This window comes from Danio aesculapii, chromosome 8 (assembly GCF_903798145.1).
Source record: "Danio aesculapii chromosome 8, fDanAes4.1, whole genome shotgun sequence".
NCBI classification, from domain to species: Eukaryota; Metazoa; Chordata; class Actinopteri; order Cypriniformes; family Danionidae; genus Danio; species Danio aesculapii.
In genome coordinates, this window is record NC_079442.1 from 52,620,357 (window position 1) to 52,622,319 (window position 1,963).

General features: G+C 44.6%; 1 protein-coding gene across 1 annotated transcript in view; it reads left to right on the forward strand.

The window, feature by feature from the left end:
- The window catches only part of dtx1 (deltex 1, E3 ubiquitin ligase), a 73,574-nt gene extending 72,225 nt beyond the window's left edge, over window positions 1–1,349 (forward strand). The window contains exon 9 of the mRNA XM_056464183.1: window positions 1–1,349. This exon is cut by the window's left edge and continues 163 nt beyond it. Within this exon, the coding sequence (XP_056320158.1) occupies window positions 1–62 (62 nt within the window). The 3' untranslated portion in view covers window positions 63–1,349.
- The last annotated feature ends 614 nt before the right edge of the window (window positions 1,350–1,963 follow it).

Sequence of the window (1,963 nt, forward strand, 5' to 3'; positions counted from 1 at the left end):
TGGACAACGTGATGAGAGAGCTGGAGGCACAGGGAGTAGGAGAGGATAACCTTAAAGACTGACACACACACACACACAGAGACACATGCACACAGAAGCATGCACATTCACACACATGTAGACGTGCACAGACACACACACACACACACACACACACACACACACAGAGAAGCAAACACATGACAGACACACACACATGGACACAAACACACACAGAGACCGAAAGACACAGACAGAAACACACACACACACACACACACACACACACACACACACACACACAGACACGTGGAGACACACAGAGAGACAGACAGATACACACAGAGAGGCACATGCACATACACACATGTGGACACACACAGAGACAGTCAGATAAACACAGACACACACACACACACAGAGGAAGAGAGAGACACACACACACACACACACATACACAAAGACAGACAGACAGACACATGTAGTGACACACACACACACACACACACACACACACACACACACACACACACACACACACACACACACACACACACACTGGTATTTGTGGTTTACAAGGTCTCTCCATCGTTGTAATGTATTCTATACAGTAAAAACTGCTGATGACATGGCCTTACCCCAGCCCTGACCTAAACCCAACACTCACAGCAAACCTCTGGACAATTTCAACCTCAAAAGACCCCATTAAACAGGATTTTCAAGTGTTTTGAATTATGAAGACACAAGGCATGTCCTCATAATCCACCGCAATAGAGTACAACAAGGTCCTACTCTTGTCATTATGCAAATATGTGTCCTTGTAAACCACCAAACCAGCACACACACACACAGTTTACCCACAATGCAGCCGTGCTCAGAGCAGTGTACATATACAGAGCTTTAGCGCTTCACCGCTGGGGTTTCTCAAAAAGTCTCCACAGATCCAGAGATTATATGTGTGATGATATCTCGGTTTAATGCAGCGTTCACTAAACATCTGATTATTACAGCAATACTCACTCAATGTTCAAAGAAAGCAGCTCAGCTAAAGGGAAAGTTCACCCAAACATTTTAATTTACTCAATGTTTTCATTCTGTTAAACTCAAGAAGAAGGTATTTTGAAGAAAGCTGGAACCGGTAACCATTGACTTCCATAGTAGGAAAAACGAATACAAACTGTGATGGGAAATACTGTCAACATCTCCTTACTAGTGGTGTAGTCAGTGCTTAATTTGTGAATTGCGAGGTCCTGGAACAGATCGGGGGAACGGATCCAGCATACTACCAGAGGATGCAGAGGTGTCGCGCACGAAAATAAGGAGCGGGGAGTGTGGGGGCTGATAGCGGGCCGTTGGATAGCGGAGGGGTGTCGCATTATGAGGTAGTCAGTTAAGAGCCGGGGCGGGGGTTGGTTGTCGCAGGTGAAAGTGAAGAGGGTTGGGGAGTCGCAGGACAAAGTGAAGGTGAACAGCGGACGGAGAGGAGGGCGGTTGAGTAGGGGGATCGGTAAAATGAGGTGCCGGATCAGATTTCAGAGATTCCGGATCCGGCGTGTTCCGGCACAAATTAAGCCCTGCGTGTAGTGGATCACAAATCTCACCATTCAGATCACATTCAGGTTTTTTAGTCACGGATCGGACCATTTTTCATATCAGCCAAAAAGGGGAGGAGACTATTTTGCTTTCCATTTATTACAGGAGCAGCACTGCAAGACACTTTTAGTTTTAACAAACAGAACTTATAGCTGTAATTTATAAATAAATAAATTAAATGAAGAAATAATTAGCTTGAGGGCTGTAAAATATTCAGTACTGTGAAAAAAACTTACTGTTACTACTACTGGAGCTGATAAAGCTGGAACCGGTAACCATTGACTTCCATAGTAGGAAAAACGAATACAAACTGTGATGGGAAATACTGTCAACATCTCCTTACTAGTGGTGTAGTCAGTGCTTAATTTGTGAATTGCGAGGTCCTGGAACA